Raw genomic sequence first — 18552 nt, 5'->3', positions numbered from 1 at the left:
CCGCTATATCATCCGCACAAGCAAGAACACATTCTTGATGTTGCCCCACTGCCATCGACTGTATACCATTGGTGGTCTCCAATATTTGCAACAGTTGGTTGATATAAATAGCAAAGAGTAAAGGCGAACAGGGGCATCCCTGCCGGGTGGCCCTAGTTTTGTATACAAAAGATGACTCCTTCCCCATTGTACAAATTTCAGCTTGCAGCCATTTGTACATAGTCTGTAGCGCTAGCAAAAATTGGTGACCAAACCCCATCTTTCACATTACAGCCCACCAAAACGACCACGATACATGGTCAAATGGTTTTTCACCATCTAAAAAAAATAATACCTATGTGTTTTTGACATGTAGTAGCGTAGTCTAGCAGCGCAATTACCCTGAGTATATGATTTACAGTGCTCTTGCCGGGGAAGAAGCCATGCTGATGCCGAGATACCAATGGTGATATAACTTGTGCTAACCGAGTTGCGAGGATTTTCGAATACACCTAGCTATCAGTATTTATTAAAGATATTGGTCTATACAACCCCGGGAGACTTGTCCTTCTTTAAAAAAATTACTATATTGACATTGTCCCAAGATGGTGTGGGGTTCCCACACTGAGCTTCTAAAAACATGACCAGCATATCATCCTTAATAATTGAAAAGATTATCCAATAGAACTCCAGGGAAGTTTATCCGTCCCTGCCACTTTCCCTAACGCTAGTCCATCTAATGCTGTCTGAAGTTCTAGCATAGTAATAGGAGCCTCTAGCTCTTCCCATTCACCTAACCCTATCTCAGTTAAATCAAAATTGAGGAGGTACCGTCTATAGTACCCTGTTCCACATGATCCGGAGTATATAATTCTTTATAATACAAGTGAAGTACCTCCATTATGCCTTCCATAGTCTCAGCTGTGCCCCCTTTAGCATCCTCCAAAATTTCTATTCGCTGGGATGCTTGTCTACCCCGCAATATTTGAGCTAAACATATTCCAGTTGCCTTCCCATATTCATATGTTTCTGCCTTAGATATTTTAAACTGAGTAGCTATTTCTTGACTCCGTACTCCATTGATCCTAGCCTTACAACAGGCCATCTTAGCTTGCACTTCTTTATTATTATTATTATATTTCTTATATAGTGCCAGAATCGACCCCCGAAGGGGTATCTCCGCGCTTGCCTTGGGAACCCGTCCTGGTTTTTCCCTGCGAGATAGCCCCTACAGGGCATTCCCAAGGTGAAAGCCAGGCATCCCGCCGCGGGGGGGCCGTTGTGGAGATTAAGCAAGCTTAATGCCCAGAGTTGCTGAGTGTGAACCCATGATTAGGTCAGGCACCGAAGCGAGAATTGTCGAGTCCGTGGACATTTGAGCTCAACACCCTGCAGCGTCGGGAATCGAACCCTGGTCCCGGGTCTGACCTCTGCTTCAGGGTCTGCCTGCTCTAACCAGTGAGCCACACTTCTTACTATCCAAATTCGCTCTAACCACTTGTATAAGTTCACATTCAGCCTTATTTAGTTACTCAAGTAAACACAGCATTTGTTTTTTCTGTATTTTCTGCTTAGCCCAACCATAACTAAGTGTTTCACCCCTTAGCCCAGCTTTCAAAGAATCCAAGATCATTGGTTGGGTAGCTGATCCTCTGTTACTCTCCAGAAACAATGTAAACCAGGTTCGAATATTATAAATATATTCCTCATCGCTTAGAAGTTTTTTATTAAATGTAAAGGATCGCTACTCCCTTGGCAAACTAAAGCTGACAAGATCCATAACCACATGTCCATGATCCAATGAATTGCGGGGACACACCTGTAACTTAGCACCCACAGTCAACAAAGAGGTAAAATAATATTGTCCAGCCGAACAAACTTTTTGTGTGGGGACGAAAAAAATGTAAACCCATGATTCACTGCCGTCCACCCATCGACTAATCCATGATTCTGTTGCAAACGTAAAACTTGCTATCTCAAGCTTCTATCTCCTTCTTCTCTTGGTATCTCACATGTCACATACTATTCAAGGAAAGACAATACTGATTCATCAGAATCATTTCCAAATTTAGGTTCATCCTTGATCCATATTAGCATATGTATATGAGGTGGACCTCTTGCTTGATACTCCTTTCTCCAAAAGAAATAGGTAACCTCTCCAAGAGGTGTATTCTTTTTGTTGCAGATAAAAGACATCATAGGTTGAAACCTATCATTAAAATATCTGTGCACATTTACAGGATCCAATGAACACAAGTCTTTATTTCAATATTTTTCATATTGGAATTTGCTTCTCTTAGAAAGTCAAGCAAATCTTCCCATACATACTCTGCACAGCTAAGTCTGACAAACCATGTTCTTGTACCTAAGTTCCGTAACATACACTTGAGTTCCTCATGACGACAAAACCAATACTCATTTGTTCCATGTTGACATGCCATCAAATTGATTAAGTGTCCTTCTAAATTTTCATCTCTTCCTTGAACTTTCACCACAAATTCTTTCGCAGAAAGAACTTATTGATAAACTTTACTTTTAAGTATGTGGTTCACTGCAAACAACAGAGAAGACACATCACTTTCAAACAAAAGGTGAAATATGTATAAAATGCAAAATCTAGGATCTTCAGAATATAATCTGAAATTTCAAGTGATCAAATTGAGAAAGTGGACAAGTCAAGGCCTGAAGATATTTATGAACATTACACCTTATATCTTTTGTATTCAAAAGAAGTAATAGGAAGCAGCATTGAGTAATTTGAAATGAAAAAATTACAGGGAACTCCAATGAGTGTATGGGAGAAAACCTTGAAGGTCATTATTTTTCACAGCTATTTCCTACAAGAGAAGATGGACGGTATAATGATCAACGTGTACAAGTGCAGCTTCAGAATATCGGTCAACAAGATTAATCTTCTAAACGTATTATCTGTTCACCCACATTTACAGTTTTGTAATAAATATTGTTCCCTATAAGATATAAGGTATCCATTTTAACTTTATTAACACCCACAAATTCTTGCCATATTTTCCAACTTTTTGTTACTACACCATTTCCTAGAATGACTACTACCTAATGTTCCTCTTTCACTCCAGCAATAGTTTCAATATGTTTCCTAAAATCCAAAGGTAACTACACCACTCTTCCTTCAAACCTCTTTGCAAGTCTGTTGCTGGCAGTTTACCTGTGTTAGGCTCCATCGAATTATAGTTTGAAAAGAATGAACTCATTGAATTAGAACAGATTCATATGTATTCAAATCTGCCAGTTCCTCCGGAATAGCTACCAATTCTGAGTTATTATATACTGCTCTAAAAGGCATTTTGTTCTCTTCTAATTGATCACTACCTAACTCAAATTGACCTTCCACCAACAAGTGAATTGCAAATTCTACCCACTTACCATTGTTTTCCTTTTCACTTTTTAGATACAAATCAACATTCCTACTTTGACTTTTATAATCAGTACGTTGACAACAAACGCCACCATAGTTTTGTATTTCAGACTTCACCACATTAAACCTTCCAATTTCTTCTTCAAACTGATCAGTGCTAATCACTTTCCCATCTCCTCCAACATCTGTAATTGTCAAACTTTCACTTTCTATGAACTGCGTCTGTGAACAAAAATATTGCATTTCAATATCATCACACATTTTTTGAACAACTAATAAAGAAGTATATTAAAGACTTGTACTCAGCTCACTTAAAAATAATGAAGGACTTTTTACATAGTACACTTTCCTCACACACTTCCGCATTTCTGAATGACCTACTGCTAACATCCTCAACTGATAAAAAACACTTTTACAAACTTTTCTTCAAAGACAAGCCAGAGAATGCCCATACTTCTCACAATATGTTCTTACATGACATGGATCTAGTCCTTGTAACAACAATGAATAACTTCTGTTTTAAATTGAAAGCACTATCCACTATACTTTCAATACACTGCATCTCTTTTAATTCAAAAACTTTCATTTTTATATTTGCAGCATGTTTTCATAGAATTTTGAATCACTCTAGATCAAAGTCTCTGACGAATTTCATAAAATTGCTTTTGTCTTCGAGTAACAGATACTATTTCTTTATCATGTTTCCTCTTCCTGGTATTTGAAATTGAACTCTGCTTCTCCTTACTTCAAAAATTCTTCTTTTTCCTCCTGTTTGACCCTTTTTTCATTAAATGTTGGTAATATTTTTTTTTCACGAATTATCTTGTACTTATAGTAGAACAAACTGTTTCTGTACTACTCACATTTTTTTTATTCAATATTTTGCCTTTTGCTGAAATATATATTTGTCTTCACTTTTCTTTTTTTTCACTTCTTCTTGGCATTTCCACATTTTAATCCAAACAAAATAGTTTTCTGAAAAACAAAAAATAGTCTCAATTATTTTTCACATTTGTTCACTATGTTAAAATAATAACTTACAATTTCAAAACTTTCACTAACGACTTCCACACCCAGTGCTGTAACATCATTGAGCACGACAGAGCAGCACTAGGATGACAAGTAGTGCCATAGAACATACAACCAGTATTTATTTAAATATTTAAGTTCACCTTTACAATTTATATGCAACTACATTACCTCGTAATTTTCACCTCTCCGCCACACCACACCACCCCCCACCACTGTCTCTGCAACCATCGCCGACTTCTTTATAGATAGTATTTTTTTTATTTTAATCTATGTACTTAAGATGACATTATCAATCTAACAGCACACACAAAAGTTACCATTATTAGACTACAATTTTAACTACAACTTCTCAAACATAACACGGCCCCCGCGGCTTTAAGTGGGGGCGTCTGTGGGGGTCTGAGCACCAGCACTTAATTTTGGGGGCCTCGAAACAGGTATTTATGGGGGTCTATTTTCAAGCCTCGCAAACCTCATCTGTTTTTTTTCTTCTTTATTGCACTGCAGTGAGATTGTGAAGGTATGCACATTACTCACTACTTAGAAGTGCAGACATCATGTCAGGTGACTCTCAATGTAGAAGAAGGGAAATCCTTTAAAAAGACAAATTTTCTCTCAGATTTTCCCTTCTCTTTTTGCGAAGCAGGAGCAACATCATTGTGGGGTAATTAGCAAACAGACCACCTGGCATGTATCGCCCATTACCCGGGAGTCTCTTGCACAGCCTCCCGGGTGCACACACACAGCTGCAACCGAGTACTTCACAGGTCTTCAAAAGATAATTTTTTGGTGAAGAAGAATCTGTTCTTTTTCACCCCTTTTTACAGGCCCTACATCCCCACTCAGCCTATTGCTGAAAGAACTAGGCTCCCCCGAAGTTTTTCTCTGGTTGCGCCTTTGGAAACGACCACAAGCAGGCAACTGCAGCCCAAAACTGGTCTGACCTTACACACTCTTTTATTTTAGTGCTACGAAAACACACGCTTTGCCTGCCTCAATTAGGGGCCCAATAGGATGTCGTGCGGATTGCCCCTGCCAGGCTGGCGGTTTGCCACCGCCGGTCTGGTGGGGGCAATCCACCCGACATCCACTCCCAAATACCCCACGCCATTTTAGTAAGGCGGGGGGACCACGGCGGACGGAAAGACCGTCCGCCGCTTTTCCACCCCGGTCGCCTAGCTCCACATCTCCACGTTAATATTGTGTTTCAAATTTAAGTTACTACTGTGTTTCAAACAGCAACATAGAAACCTCCCCCACACCCACCCCGCCCTTGGTTAACCGTACGAAGTGAAACAGAAACCCCCACCATTCCTAGTAGCTCCACTATACACATACACAGGGTTCAGTTTAACAGGTGTCAGCCGGTACACTTATCAGTAAAAACTATTGAAACATGCAAATTGGCGGGTAAAACATAAACCATCCCCTAGCACAGTTTATAAATGGGCCCAGCGAACTACACCACCTTTACTAGCTAGACATCTATATGTTACTAAAGTTGTTTAAACACTCTGAAGAGTAGATAGCAGGGCATGGGGAGAGTAAGCAAAGTTCTAATTCCCAAACTTTTGATATACAATCCCTTTACCGTATCTGTATTAAAGATATTAAATGGAATGTCTCAAAAGGGATAGTGAAGCTCAGCATCAGTAAAACACGGACCACTTCAACACCTGCATATATCCACCAGAGCGACATACCCTAACAGATATTATCACTTAAAATCACATGTAGTTCTCTAATATCAACAAAGTCAAACCGAAAATATACTAAAGGGAGTGCTAAAGAAGCACTCCCCAACCACTTCTATTCCATGAGAACAGACAATAATTGATATGTTTACTATCATATATTTGAGTTTATCCACTGTTTCTTTAATCACTAGTAAGAAACTACCAAAACTATTAACTTTACCCAAATGCAAACCAGAAGCCATATTCATATTATATCTCAAACTATGATCACATGACCTCCAAACACTGTAGACGGCCTCACAGTACAACAACCTACCTTGACTTACCTTCAAATCTACCTCTCATTGTCACAAATGAGACCACAACCTGCCCACATAACATTTCTGGATTTCATTTTATCGCTTTTAACTTCATAACACATACATCTTCCACCACCACCCTCCACCCCACTTTTTCCACAAAAAGTATAATTTGCAAACGTGCTACATTTTGTTTATCTCCCCGAATACATTACACACCCACATTAATGCTGTACCTCATTTTCATAACCATACAGTCCTATAAAGATGACAAACTACACTTCTCTGTGAAAAATTCCTAAGCATATATAAAGTACTTATTTAACAATAGCTCAAATTTTAGGCATATTTTATAACCAATATCAAACACCACACTTTACTAACAGTATATTACTTTGAAATAAAAAATTCTTTCAAAATTAAAAACATCACCTCAAATGCTTAATCTCTACTCTAGAACACATAACATGCCTTGTTCATTTCTAACTCAGCTTTGTAGTTGGTATGCAGATTGCAAAAATTACACACAAACATGGAATTATTTCTTCGTCGCTCACATACATATAAAGCACCACTTTCATCAAGAATGGAACCAGCAATGGTACAATTTCTCTGTCACTCCACACATAAATACATGTAAAGAACAAATCAGAATACTTCATTCCTTCAACGACATTCCAAAACTTATCTCCATTGGTTAATTTTGAATTTTCCGTACAAAAAGCTACTTAATATTTGGCGCCACATATAGGTCACAAGTTCAACCTATTTTCTCACCACACTTTCTGGAACATTCTACGACACCTGCAGGTTAAAAGGTCATCCATTTTTTTGTAACCTAACAATATACTTTTGCAACATTTTATTGAAAAGGTAACAGCACGTGCAGGTTAAAAGTTCACAATAGGGGTCAGTAGTCTATCAGCTTTATCCCCCAACTCCAGCAGCACCTCAGCTTATACCCCCAACGCCATCAGACCCATAGGAATCAGTGCTTTCCACTTTCCAAATACCAAATTCATTTTATACACACAAATTTAGCTTCGCACTCCCTATATAACACCCCCTAAGCACCATACATACGTTACAATTTTCGAAACAAAATGTCCTCGAAGTAGCTATAACTACATGCTGACTCAACTTGGACAGATGTTGCACAGTGGCCAGAGCACACGAATTCACAGCATATGACACACAGTTTGGGCTCACGCTTTCATCCTCGAGTCCGGCAGCAGCTCACCTTAGCAGCATGAGACTCTACACACTACCTCACATATTTTCCGTACCCCAGGACTTTCAGACCAGTACGGATCAGTAGTTCATTCTAGTAGTTATAGACACATGCTGACACTTCTTCCACAGTTGTAGTGCAGCGGCCATAGCACATGAATTCACATTATAAGACACACAACTTGGGCTCACCCTTCAATCCCGAGTCCCGCATCAGCTCACCTTAGCAGCATCACACTCCAGGAAATAACTCACTAATTTTCATAGCCTAGCACTTGCAGAGCAGTAGGTATGAGTAGTTTACTTTGCACCCTCTGTATAGCACACCCTAAACACCCCACAGAGGTTACAGTGCACCTACACTCCTATACCCCACTTTTTCCGCCCTTTACCCCCCTTACTCACTTCAACGGAATCACAATATGGCGGCCAACATTTCCTCCTTCCATGAGACTCTAGACAATATCTCATATATTTTCTGTACCCAGGACTTTCACAACAGTAGGGGTCAGTAGTTTGTCATAGTAGGTACAGACACATGCTGACAATACTTCAACAAGTACAGCGTAGCGGCCACGACACACGACTTCACAGCATAAGACACACAGTTTGTGCTCACGCTTTAATCCCCGAGTCCCTACCACCTCACCTTACCAGCAACAGCCTCTAGATAATACCTCACTTAATTTCCATAACCCACCACTTTCACGGTAGGGGTGAATACTTCACTTCGTACCCCCTCTAGAGCACACCTTAAACATCCCACATAGCTTACAGTGCTCCTACCCTCCTATATCCCACTTTTTTCAACCTTTTTTCCCCTTACTCGCTTCAACTGAATCACAAAATGGCAGCCTAAATTCCTAGTTGCAACCGCCTACACCGCTCGCTGCCAATAAGCAGCAAGCTCGTGCTCATAACGCCTCAGCCAATCAAATGGCAGAATTCCCAAATAGCGATATCTGTAAATTTCGAGATTTATCAAAAACTACTGAATGGATTTACACCAAATAAACAAAAGCATGCTTTCGAGACCAAGTCCCTTCTTCATGCCACATTTGGGGTACTTCTGTTCACCCGTTCGACCTGTAGCCTTGTCTAGAGTTTAATATAGAAATTAACAATAAAAAAACATGTTTTGGGACCCCCCTTTTTTCTTGCCCCCCTTCCCTTGACGAATCACCCACAAACATTCAACATAGGAGTTGATTGCAACAAAGAATTAGTTTTGAATATTTCGCAAAGATTCGTCACTCGGCGCCAATGTAATTGGGAATAGAATGCTGCCACTTTCCTATGGTAACTAGGTCCTAACTATAACTACCTACTGGCGACCGCCAGTGGGTAAAATATATATATGTAATCCGTCTACTTTGCAGATTCCTCTGCCTCTTGTGACGGTGGCCCCCGCGGGCTGGCAACCCCCTTTAAATCACTCCAAGTCTTTTTATCCACAAATTCCATAAAGTGTGACTTTAATTAAAGCAACACAAAATTCTCCCCTTGCGTTTGGAAGCAAAGCTTCTTGGTAACGGGTCAGTTTACAATTCACCAATGACAGACATATGTACCTGTGATCCCCCAACACCATAGAGGTAGGAATTTGCAGGGCAAACAGTATTTCATCAGTTTGGCTGCCATAATTTTAAGGTGGGAGCATACATTAATCAAACAAGTTTGCTTCATTGGTGCCTTCAACTATTCTATTTCTGATACAGTTCTTAATACCATAACTTGTAAATATCTGTATAGTTGACAGAAAAAAATATTAAATAGTGTCCATCGTGTATTGCCAGTGGGCATAATTGCTCACAACCATAAACAATGGTAGTCAAATTCTGCCCTAGTGGGCTACATACAGATATATATATAGATGATCCACCACCTTCTTACAGCAGGCGAAAGTTCCATCTCTGCTATTCGGTAGCTTCTACAGATTTAAGATCTCTTGCATACTTCATGCTCTTTGTATCTAACAAAAAAATAAAACAATATTAGATCTTCATACTCTTTTAAAAACAGAAAAATGTAAACATGTTTTTCCTGAGAGACACAGGTAAATGTTAATTCAATTTCTAACTTTAGAATTTTAAAGAATCACAATTTAGTTCACCCTAGATGCACCGATAATTCTTCATCCCTTTTTAAACCTTTGGGAAATATGATATTGTATTTAATATCAGTTTGTATTGTAATCTACGCAATTGTTGTACCCTATACCCTCCTATTTCTGATATTGGGATTCAGTCCAAAACTCTGAATTTCACCAAACTTGTATAATGATTGTTATATTCTGTAAAGTGCCTCACCACTGGGCACCTCTTATGTTCATTTGTGATGGTGCACAGATGTTCTAGTACGCATTTTCTGGCCTTTTGTATGGTACTGTCAATGTAGTAAATGGAACATGGGCATTTAAGAGAGCATACACAGTAATCTGAATTACACACTCAATGTTTGTATATTCTGTAAGCAGGTTTCTCTTCAGATAGTTTCACTACAGTTTGGTTCGTACTGAATTTGCAAGCTTTGCATGTAGTGCAAGTAAAGAACCCTTGAATATTGTCCTGCCTTTGCCTTTCTAGCACTGCACTGCTACACAGTACATCTTTAAGTGACGTACACCTTTTGAAGGTGACCTGGGTATGGTCGCCTAGTGATTTACCTAGTGTTTCATCTGCCTGTAGCATATTCCAGAATTTTTTCAGGCTCTTTTTTATGTCCCATGCTTCTGTACTAAACTCTGTTATAAACCTTATGTATTGTTCCTATTCTTTTTTACCTCTTCTCTTCAACACTCCTTCTCTTTGTGTATTCCTGACTTTATTGCATACCTGTTCTATCACTTTACATGAGTATCCTCTCTCAATAAATCGTTCCTTCATTTCCTTCATTTCTTGTTTAAAATCTTCTTCTGTGCTGCAATTACGTCTCTCTCTCTAAGTAATTCCCCATACATAATACTTTCATTGCATTCCGATGGGCTCTTCTGGTGAATGCCAATTCTACTGCATAGAGGAATTTGTAGTCTTGAAAAGTCCAATATTACGTCTCAGGGGATGTGTGTTGCCAAACTCACAATTCTTTCAATGTTTTAAACCTTCAGTGGGCCTTTTACGGTTACATGCCAGAAATATTTATTGCTAACCTGCTGTTCAGCATAGATTAGTGAAATGAAGTATAATGGTAGTCATGAGGTAGATGCAAGTAGAGATTTATTATGTAGTTACAGGATCAAGGATGTTGGTTACAGGATAAATTCAAGATGGTACAAAGTTAATCCAAGCTAGTACATGGCCCCACCAGGAGCTGATCTTCATAGCTCACCCACTTATTCCAACTGTCACTCCTCCAGTCCCACAGGCATACCAACATTCCACGCTGACATCATGCACTCCAAGGTTCCATACACACAGACACATGCACACTAGCTAAGCTGCTGTAAATGTAGTCACAACAATTAGCTCCTCTCAGTCCAGAGTGGACCCACATCTTCATTCTCATTGTGGTGCTGTCTTGAATGACAGGACCACCGTAAGTATCATACCATGTGTGTCCACGACACAAGACGCACTCCCCATGCAGGTTTACACTTTATTTAGCAGGGGCTCTGGCATTTTACCTTGAAAGCATTTCTCTTCCAGCCTAACGTGTTTCCAGCCCTCCCAGTCCTTGATCAAGGCTTGGTTTGGCTCCAGCACTTTCCTTTCCTGTACTTCTAATCACATACTAATTATTACTGCATTCTTATGGGCTCCTCTGGTGAATGCCAATTCTACTGCATAGTGGGATTTGTAGCCTTGGAAAGTCCATTATTACCCATCAGTGGGCCCGTTTTGCCATTCTCACAATTCTTTCAATGTTTCAACCCTTCAGTGGACCTTTAAAGGTTACATGCCAGTAATATTTATTGCTAACCTGCTGGTCTGCATAGAATAGCTCCTCTCAGTCCAGAGCGGACCATATCTTCATTCTCATGGTGGTGCTGTCTTGAATGGCAGGAGCGCCGTAAGTTTCATTCAATGTGTGTCCACGATACAAGACGCACTACCTTGCAGGTTACGGGCAGAAAAGCGGCAAGGTAGACTAGCAATAAATATGTGTATAGTTATGAAATTTCCCATTAAAGAGGAAGGACAGAAAAAAGGGGATCTTTGTATGGAAGGGAATACATTTCTCAGAAACCAGATATAACTTATCTAAAGTAGATGTTTTTGTTATTATGAAGAAAAGATTAATTCCACCTAGTGTGTTAAGGGATAAATTGATACATTTTTAGAACCGGGTCTTTTGGAAATCTCAAACCGAAACAGCGACTAAGAGGCAGATATTGGTACACAGACATGAATTTTGAAACAGAAACATTAGTTAGAGAACATATTGAATACTTGAACAGTGACAAAATACATAAACAGAGTAAACAGCCAATGATTATGAGAAGATTTCCTAGTTGTCCATGAGGAGACTTGGCTCTAGCTATTATGGAGCCAATATGCAGAAAGAGTGGTCAATATTATACTATTTATTCAATCAATATATTTTCCAAGTACCCAGCAATATATTGATCAAGCAGTGTGGAAATTAAAACTGCAATCACGCTTTTACATGAGATATTCGGTACAGAATGGAACCAAGAAACTACATGGACTGACATTAGACTATCATTAGTTTTCCAGGGAAATGGAGGAGTTTCTGGATTCTAGGGGCATTAGAAATATATCATCCCAAAGTAAATGGCATGATTGAAAGACTAAACAGAGTGTTAAAAGAGACCATGCAACTTGCAAACTCTGTATTATGAGAAAGATTGGAGAGTAAACTATAACAAAATAATCAATAAATATACACTTATCTCATTACACCAATCGGTTCGGAGACAGAAAAAATAGAAAGTGTAGATGGGAGATGCATATTAATGGCATTAAAGGAAGCCTTTCATTTAAATAAAATAATTATTCAATCGAACACTGTCTCTCGATGGACAGGAAACATTTTTAGTTAGGACTGTGATACAGTGAGCAAAGGGGAAAGTAAGCAACCATGTGTACAGTGCTAATTGTGAGTAAACTAATATAAGTAACCTTATGTATTATGCAGACTGGTGTTATTGTAATATAGGTCAGACTGTTGTTAAGTAACCCTATATATGGTACAGAGTGGGGGTTAAGTAATGTAAATAACTATTGCAAAGTAATAAAAAGTACTATTCAGCTTATTGCTAAGGTAGATAGCCATGTGTACTGTGCAGATTGTGTTAAGGGATTATAAATAACCTTGTGCAATATTCATCCTGGTGTTGAGGTTATTCACTGGGATGGAAGCGAGTTCACCTCAAACAATAAGACCACACACTGGTCGGATTAAACTCATTTTCAACTAATTAAACCTGGTATAAACCTACTGCTAGCTATCACTTGAGCAGACAGACCTAACTGGTCAATGTGCAATATATTTAGCAGTACCAAAACAGTTAAAAAGACAAACCAGCACAGTAAAAATCCCTCAGTCAATTTCTAGAAACAGAGAAACATGCAATCATCACAAATACATCAAAACAACAAAAATCAAATAAGGAGAACTGGAGATATAACAATCAAAATATTAATCAGATATCAATGCTTGCAGTTAAAAAAGACCCGAATGTTAATCAGGACATAAGCGATGAAGCATGTGTCAGATAAACCAAGAGGGTCAACCCAGTCAAAACTGTTGCCTTTTGACTCATTCTCTGAAATGCAAGTCAAAATCCTCCAGCAGGACATAGGCTGCGGGTTATATCTGAATACGTCCTCTCAAAGGTGGATAGCTATTGGATGAGGTCTCACCTAGACCTTTGGATTTGATAGGAAAAGCTCGAGTGGGAGAAATCCAAAGTTAGCTGATGCTGCAGGCACCCCATTGGCCACACCTTTGCCTAGTCAAAATGTCCATCTTCAAATTTAGCCATTTTTATCGAGCTCTGAATCCTTCAGTGCACCAAGCCTCAAGATATATCTGGCGAGGTCCACTGGAAATCAAATTCCTTTGCCACAAGATCCCACTGAAACTCCTGACGTCCAAACCTTTTTCAAATCTCAGAGATTCTGCTGCAACCTATTGGCCACTTAAACAGCATCCAGGAACCTCAGGGACAACACTCACAGTTTTTTGCTCACTCTAGTAGGGACCACCAGCGGTGTTCAGTTATTACCAGTCAACTTATCACTTCATGGCTCTTGCAGTTTTTTCTCTGCCAATAGCCACACCGAGGTTCAGTCAACTGACTCGTTGAGCCACTTTTGAGTGAGAAGTCGTATCTCAATCCTTTGTGTGCTGCTTGTAAAAGGGGATTGGATGTGAGAAGGTGCTGAATATGAGTGCCTGTTAGAGACAAATGGTTCTTTTCATACTGGACATGGTAAGAGCATTTGAATAGATAGTGTTCTAGATATGAAGGCTAGGATTGGTAGGAATCCCAAATTTGAGAGGTATGCCGGGTCATGGTGCAAAATGTGATCTGATTGCAGAAATGAGGGGTGCCAAGAGTGAGTGCGGTGTTGAGTGTTGCAGTTTAAAGAGAAATCCAGATGTGATGGAGGCTCAAAATGTGAAGTGAAAACTTAAACATCCTTCATTTTCTTTTATTCCCTTTTAGTGCTCATCTTCATCTCGTTCTGCTAAAGAAGACACTGTAACTCTTGAAATGGCTCCAATTGGGATTTCAGGTATAAACCATTGCTTTCATATTGTGCTAAACTGCACTGCTGTGGATATTCGATTTGTAATCTACATAAGAAGCCTACCCCAAAAACATCCTACTCTGCAATTATTTACTAACCGCTATTATACAGAAAATGTGTACTTAAATAGTTTTGGAAGTGTTTCTTGTTATGTGTAAGTGGTTGTGGGACACAAGTGTGTGGGGTGCATGTGGTCCATACTGGTGGGGAAATTGACAACTACTGTTGTGTTAGAGTCAACACCCGAGGGAAGAGTCAGGACACAGAGGAGGATGGCCACTTTTGTGTGGATCTTGATGACTTACAGACCTCTGCAACCAGCATCATTCTCAGATGAAGTGCGAAACTCTTCCCCCTCTGTATGGAAAACTATCATAAACCAAGGAGGATCATGAGAAATTGCTGAGTCATCATGTTTTTGGAATGCAGAGGCCTGGAAAATGTGAGTAAATGCCTCCCCATCCTCTTTGCCACGCCTTCCCATTTGAGGATGAAGGGCAGCCCTTAATGATTGTACGCTCGAAACGCAAGCTTGCACAGCACACTGACTCCAGGGATACAGTACTGAGGCCTGATGCCACTGGTACCCTAGCTATCCAATCTACAACTACAGATCTGTCCACATGGTGGAATATGTGATGTTACAAAGCAAACATTTACAATGCAGGCCTTTAAAACACAGTTTTGGATTCGCAACATCCATTACAGCGCATGATTTTACACCGCATTTTTAGAAACAACCTTTACAACGCATTCCATTACAACTCATACCATTACAAGACATGCCATTACAACGCATATTACTTTTTGGGCAAAAGTAGGGTAAATGTTGGAAAGTGCTGGGGTGAAATGACTATTCCCACTTCAGTGTGTGCAATAGTAGTGTGAGTGTTGGATAGTGTAGGGGTAAAAATGACTATTCCCACTCCAGTGAGTGCAACAGTAGGGTGAGTGTTAGTTGTGTAGGGTTACAAATTACTATTCCCCTTTGCTTACCTTATAATGCGTTGTCATGACTTGCATTGTAGTGACATGTGTTGTAATTACATGCGTTGTCGTGACATGCACTGTAGTGGATGCATTTTAATGGCATGCGATGTAAAGGATGTTGTGTTGTAAAGGTAGTGCGTTGTAAATATTATTTCCCACATGGTGCAGCCGTGCTTCATGTTCATGCCATTACATGTCCTAGCAGAACCAAGATGCCTCCTCCCTAAGTGCTGTACTTCTGGTGTCATCTGCCTAGGGGCCCTATATACCGATCCGACATCTAGTTTATTATCCAAGTGGCAGATAGCACTATTTCTGTGGAGGATAAGACAGGCATCATCCATTTCTTAATAATACCCACTCTCCCCTTAGGCCCTACCAGATGATCCTCAATGTGCGCATGGACTTTGCTGTACCTACTGCAAAATAATACCCTAACCTGGGCGTCAGTGGCAGCCCCACCCAATCTGGCCTTAAAGACCCTAAAGACCTTAAGAGATGAAGACATATATAATAGACCATGCCATATACCCTGGGGTTTTTCCGGCAGGCCAATGTTTCTCAGCACAAGGCTACAAGTGAACATCAGGATAAACCAGTGAGCAGCATAACATCCACACAACATTATAACAGTAAGATGGCCTCAGTCATGAACTCACAATATCTTTTTTTCACCAAGATTATGGGGACCCTTCGGGTCAAAACAGCAACCCCACAGTCACATCTTCAGGATTATAAGTTTAACTGAAGATTGTTCTCAAAGATATGTCTGTGGTAGGAACGTTATCGGGGTGCAGTGTTTCAGAACAGAAGTATATTCAATACTATCAGAAATGGGTATTTTCCCTCATTAAGATGGGATGGACTTGAAAAGAAACTACCTATGATGAAGAGTCAACAGGAAGTGGCTGACTCCTGGGGAGCCTGGTGTTTAGTATCTTAAGCAGAAAGTGATTAAACGTGAGGTCTGGGTATGACACAATAATGTTTAATTCTATGGAATCTCAGTAAACCTGGAGCAAAACAACATGAAGGTTTTGTTGGTCAAACATTCACCACACCTTAAAGAATTGACTTGCTGTAGGCGTGGGAGGGGGTGGAGTACTGGGTTCTGGTTCAGGCAGAGGCTGCACACCGGAATAACGTTTCAAACTTGGTTTTATTTTTATGGTACGCTTTGTCCTATATGTCAGTCTTTCCCTTGCGAACTCCAGGTTGTTCGTGGTGGCGATGTCTTCGGCTGGTTGAATGACCGGGCTGTCTTGACAGGCGTACGTTTCTTCTTCGTCAGTTCTCCGTGGCCGATATACCGAGGGAAAAGGAGACCAACAGAGGGAGCCGTTAGTTCACAGTTTAGGATACCTCGTGCTCTTCAGGGGACCCAAGTGAAGTGAAGGAACACCCGTGTCTCTTGCTACCTATCTGTGCTCGTGACCGTGGAGGGGTAAAGATGTGAGGGTACCGAACGTTTAGGGAGGGTAGACGGGAATCGGGGCACACACAGGAGAGGCACGTACAATGATATTTACACATTTACACAGGGGCGTTCTTCTTCCCCACCCAAGCCGCCAAACGTCTCTATACCTGGGAAAGCCACACTCCTCCCTCGGGAGTGTGGCACGGCGGTGCACCGGGTCGTTGGCGTCCTGGCTCTCCCTCACTCTCAGTTCTCTCGTCCGTCTTCTCAGCTCCGCACTTCCTCGCTTGTTCGCCTTCTCCTCTTCCGACCTCCGAGGTGTAAACACACCCACCGTACAGGATATCCTGCTCTTTGTCCATTCCGTGTCCACTGACGTCAGAGAGGGGCGGAGTCGCGTCCTGCTCCACGAAGGTCCAGTTAAAGGCGCCGTGGTCCTTTTCCTCCTCCTGCTCCGAAACGCTGTCCCACTCTGCCCTTGGGTTGTCAGTCTGTAGGGAACGAGGGGAATTAGGGACAGGCATCCACCAGTTAACGTGTTCCTCCATCCTGACCTCGCTACACACCTCCCCCCTTGGATTCTCCCGATCGGGGAGAATGGGCGCCCTGGACAGGTAGTCTGCATTGCTGTTCGCTACGCCTTTCTTGTGTACTATAGTAAAAGAAAAGGGCTGCAGGTACAAAAACCATCTCAGAACTCGGGCGTTTTGGGACATGTTCTTCTGCATCCACTGCAGAGGAGCGTGATCGGAGTGCAGTGTGAAGGGCCTCCCCTCTAAATAGTATCTTAGCTTGTCCACTGCCCAACGTATCGCCAGGCATTCCTTTTCTACCGTCGTGTACTTTCTTTCTCTGGGGTGTAGTTTCCGACTAATAAAGAGAATTGGATGTTCCAACCCGTCCTCCCCCTCCTGTGACAGGACTGCGCCTACCCCTGTATCCGAGGCGTCTGTTGCCAGGACAAAAGGTTTCTTGTAATTAGGGGGTATTAAGACCGGGCTGGATGTGATGGTGCTTTTCAGGGCTGCAAACGCCAGTCGGGCTTCCTCGGGAGGAGGCTTTCCTCGGTTGAAGTTAGAGTTCTTTTTAAGGAGATTGGTCAAGGGGGCTGCAATATTTGCAAAATCCTTAATGAACCTCCTGTAATAGCCTATAAGGCCCAAGAATGCACGCAGTTCTCTGATGTTGGAGGGAAACGGAGTTTTGGTTATGGCGCTTACTTTCTCCTCCTGAGGTACTATCACCCCATCCCCTAGCATGTACCCGAGATACTGTACTTTGGGGAAAGCTGCTCTCGATTTTTTTGAATTGACGTGTAGCCTGGCTTTGAGTAGGGCAGTGAGGATACTTTCTATATGGACTAAGTGGTCTTCCAATGTGAGACTGAATATGACTATATCGTCAAGATATACTGAGCTGTTCTAGGAGTGTGGGGCTAACACGGTGTTCATTAACCGTTGGAACGTTGCCGGGGCTCCATGGAGCCCAAATGGCAAAACGTTGAATTCATACAGTCCGTCATCTGTGGCAAAGGCTGTTTTATGCCGGTCGCATTCCCTCAGGGGGACCTGCCAATATCCCTTGGTCAGGTCCAGAGTTCTGATGTACCTTGCTTCTCCTATCCTTTCTATCAACTAGTCCACCCTGGGTATAGGGAAGGCAACGAAGGTGGAGATGGCGTTTAGAGCCCTAAAGTCCATACAAAAACGGGTTTACCAGTCTGGTTTTGGGACCATTGCTATGGGTGAAGCCCAATTGCTTTTTGATGGGCGTATGACGCCGAGTTGTAACATGT

At 41.1% G+C, this 18552-nt stretch overlaps 1 protein-coding gene across 1 annotated transcript in view; it reads left to right on the top strand.

The window, feature by feature from the left end:
• Positions 1-16078, top strand: part of LOC147725090 (uncharacterized) — a 191743-nt gene extending 175665 nt beyond the window's left edge. The window contains exons 7-8 of the mRNA XM_086918167.1: positions 14266-14335; positions 16020-16078. Of these exons, the coding sequence (XP_086774293.1) occupies positions 14266-14335; positions 16020-16078 (129 nt within the window). The remainder of the gene's footprint in view (positions 1-14265; positions 14336-16019) is intronic.
• Positions 16079-18552: the final 2474 nt, after the last annotated feature.

The sequence above is a fragment of the Lissotriton vulgaris genome, chromosome 4_1 (genome assembly GCF_964263255.1).
Source record: "Lissotriton vulgaris chromosome 4_1, aLisVul1.2, whole genome shotgun sequence".
Taxonomy (NCBI): Eukaryota; Metazoa; Chordata; class Amphibia; order Caudata; family Salamandridae; genus Lissotriton; species Lissotriton vulgaris.
Note: the sequence above shows the minus strand (reverse complement) of the source record. Positions and strands in the feature narration are given on the sequence as shown.